Source organism: Penaeus monodon, chromosome 19 (genome assembly GCF_015228065.2).
Source record: "Penaeus monodon isolate SGIC_2016 chromosome 19, NSTDA_Pmon_1, whole genome shotgun sequence".
Taxonomy (NCBI): domain Eukaryota; kingdom Metazoa; phylum Arthropoda; class Malacostraca; order Decapoda; family Penaeidae; genus Penaeus; species Penaeus monodon.
This window is the reverse complement of record NC_051404.1, coordinates 49,066,202-49,066,437: the sequence shown is the minus strand read 5'-3', so window position 1 is coordinate 49,066,437 and position 236 is coordinate 49,066,202. Positions and strand designations below refer to the sequence as shown.

The window sequence follows — 236 nt, the reverse complement described above, 5'->3', positions numbered from 1 at the left end:
CAACTACCCAACATGAGAAGAATATTAACACTAAATACTAATAGCAGGAAAAAGATAAAGTCAAATCACTCACCTCATGTATAAGAGTATGAGGGCCCTCAGACGAAGCTTCGGGTAACGAAGGACTTCCAAGAGTGACACTTCTTTCTCCTGTCGGTCCCACAGTATGCGCAGTTCAGTCTCCAACTGCGCGCGGGTTACTTCGGTCTTGTTGTTCGAGCGGGCTACCTAGGTAT

General features: G+C 46.2%; 1 protein-coding gene across 1 annotated transcript in view; it reads right to left on the bottom strand.

Moving 5' to 3' along the window:
• Positions 1-236, bottom strand: part of LOC119585300 (solute carrier family 22 member 7-like) — a gene marked incomplete in the record, with an annotated part of 24,787 nt that overhangs the window by 285 nt on the left and 24,266 nt on the right. Inside the window, 1 exon segment of the mRNA XM_037933976.1 lies at positions 1-228. Coding sequence (XP_037789904.1) covers positions 70-228 — 159 coding nt within the window.